The 3,050-nt window shown below is 41.1% G+C and overlaps 1 protein-coding gene across 1 annotated transcript; it reads right to left on the minus strand.

The window, feature by feature from the left end:
• Positions 1–215: 215 nt before the first annotated feature.
• Positions 216–2,277, minus strand: LOC149219012 (tubulin beta chain). Its single transcript, XM_089386686.1, has 2 exons — positions 1,884–2,277; positions 216–529 (listed from the first exon to the last, which is right to left on the minus strand). Exons 1-2 carry the CDS (start codon positions 2,275–2,277, stop codon positions 216–218), a joined length of 708 nt encoding a protein of 235 aa, XP_089242812.1.
• Positions 2,278–3,050: the final 773 nt, after the last annotated feature.

Below are 3,050 nucleotides of genomic sequence, written 5' to 3' on the forward strand. Positions count from 1 at the left end.
GTTCCGCAACGTATAAATGCAATCCTAACATGGCCACGACCATTTTAATCTACCACAGACCCTATTTAAATGGTACTGTGGTAATTTCAATTTTCCATGTACTTAATGTTAATTTGGACTGTAAAACACCTAATTTCTCTCAGCACACCCAGTTTTTGAACAGTTAAATAGAACAAAACGGTGGAAATACCCTTCCTGGAAAGCAAGAGCTGTTGTCAATACATTACCGCTTTAACTATATAAAGGACAAGGTGCTTACATGTGGGCGTTGTTAACTTCAAGGTTCTGAAGCAAATGTCGTAAAGTGCTTCATTGTCAAGAACCATGCATTCATCTGCATTCTCCACCAATTGATGTACAGAAAGAGTTGCATTATAAGGCTCCACCACTGTGTCCGATACCTTAGGTGATGGAAAAACAGAGAAAGTTAACATCATTCTGTCCGGGTACTCCTCCCTTATTTTGGAAATCAAGAGAGTCCCCATTCCCGATCCCGTTCCTCCTCCCAGGGAATGACATACTTGAAATCCTGCACACCATAGCAGTTCAATCAAAAAAACACTTCAATAAATAATAAGAAATGAAAAACTGGAGACCACTAAATACAAAAAGCGAATACATACACACTGGCAACAAACAGACCAAAAGATCATAATAAACAGGCAGAAATCTCATATAAAAAGTAGAAAAATAAAATAGTCATCAGCTGTTAGAATTACTAAAAATAGTACCTCTGTTTCAACTAACTGCTAACATGAAATGAACTCTTCTTTTAAATTATGTCACATGGTTTGGGTTCGAGTTCGGGTTCGGCAATGATTAGGTTCGGTTTGAGTTCGAATTTTTTGATGAGGTTCGCCATTAGGTTCGTCTATATATAATGAATTATAGGATAAAATAGTAAGAAATCAAAATCAGAAAACATCAAAAATGTTATCACAGACATCGAAACTGCAAGGATAAATTACAAGCTTGAGTTGTGACATGAGGTTATGAGTTTTGATCTATGGACTTTGTCAGTGGCTATGAGGTTCGATGAGGTTCGTCGAACCTCGAAACTTTTTCAAGGTTCGCCAAAATTCGAACTTCAAAGTTAAAATTCGACGAACCTTGTGACATAGCTTTTAATTACCAGCCACTGATACAGACCCGTATTGACCCAGACCTGAAATACAGCAATGACTAGCACAGACCCATCTAAACCCCATATTCATGTTACATATCTCGAGTTATAAAATTTGATCAATGGGTCAAACCCATTTAAACTCAGATTTGATTTACACGTCTAAGTTGCAAAAGCAAAGGTCACATATCTCAGGTCTAATTTGCAGCAATTACAAAAGAAACCCATCAGAACCCAGTTCTACAGGTCTACAGTACCTAGAAGTTAAGCAGCTAGATGTTGCATATCTTGAGTACCAATATGTGTGGGGTAAATATGCACCTCAAGGTTGCAAAGCTCGACCTACATGTCTTAAGTTCCAACATTTGGAATATTGGTCATTTGTGTGAACTTAAAATATTCATCCTCCAACTTCACTAGGAGACCTGCAACATTGAGGTGCATATCAAAGATGAATTTTACTTGGATTCGTCTGTGCCACTGTCTTTATTCAATGCCCCATGTAATACTTTCTTAGATGCAGGCTTATAAACAAGTGGCATATTCCATGTGCAAGAATTTATTCATTATCTTTCCAAATTGAATACATTATCACACACCAAAATACAGACACCAGCTAATGGATAACCCCACCTCCAATCCTCACAGCTTAAATGCACATTTTTTGAAAAATGAAAAACAATATCTATGAAAACAAATTGCAGTCTTCCTCTGAATTATGAAGCTATATAGTGAGAACATGAACAAAAAGATAAAATACCCTGAAGACAATCGCAGCTCTCGGCCTCCTTACGCACGACATCAAGAACGGAGTCAATGAGTTCTGCCCCCTCAGTATAATGCCCTTTGGCCCAGTTGTTCCCGGCCCCTGTCTGCCCAAAGACGAAGTTATCTGGCCTGAAGATCTGACCATAGGGACCTGACCGAACGCTGTCCATGGTCCCGGGTTCGAGATCCATCAGCACTGCCCGAGGCACATAGCGGCCGCCGCTGGCCTCGTTGTAATAGACATTGATCCTCTCCAGCTGCAGATCGGAGTCCCCACAGTACGAGCCCGTGGTATCAATCCCATGCTCGTCACATATCACTTCCCAGAACTTGGCTCCTATCTGGTTTCCGCACTGCCCGCCCTGGATGTGCAATATCTCTCTCATTCTCCTCAAACAGCCAGAGAAAAAAATCCAAATTCTGTCGAAATCTCAACGGCTGTGAATCAAACCCTAGGCCTCCAATTTCTGAAGCATAACACCTTCAGTCCTCAAATAGTACACAGAACCCCTTGGGCACAAACAAGCGCCATCTATTAAGCTGTGCAAAAGTCTGATGGAGGTTTGCGGTCAGAATTCGACTTAGATATCAAGCAAAGATATCGTCGATCTCTGCATGCAGTGGAAAAGCGAGTTGCGTGGCGTTTAAGATGAGAAGATAGAATGTGACAATGGAGGGGCAGGTATGGTGACAATGGAGGGCCTAGGTTGCTACAGAACATCATTCTAAATTTTTCAAATTTTGTAAGTCGATTTCTTCGGAGAGAAGGTTCCAGAAAGAGAAGCCCAGTGGAGCTTTTCATTTCTTTTTCAATCATTGTCACTGTGATGATGCTTGTTTTCGGGTGGACTCTCTGTACAAAGCTTCGTGTTTACGCCCCCGGAAGGCCTTACAGTGACCCCATTAAGTTATGGGCTGTCGGTTTCCTTGCTGTTGTTCTTTCCCATTCTATCTGGAAACGTGAAGTGATCATAACCCCATCGTTAATATAATCTCTACAAGCTACAGCGACAGAGAATAGATGGAACTGGATGAGAATAAAATCTCGTTTGTCGTGCAACGATGTTGTTTGGTTTTAACTAATCAGATTGGACTTCACATCATGTAGATGACAGTTCTGGCGCGCAGGCGAATGACGTTTCGAGTGACACGTGGTGCC

This window comes from Pinus tabuliformis, chromosome Q (assembly GCF_031772625.1).
Source record: "Pinus tabuliformis cultivar Carrire ecotype Pingquan chromosome Q, CPIR1, whole genome shotgun sequence".
Classification (NCBI taxonomy): Eukaryota; Viridiplantae; Streptophyta; class Pinopsida; order Pinales; family Pinaceae; genus Pinus; species Pinus tabuliformis.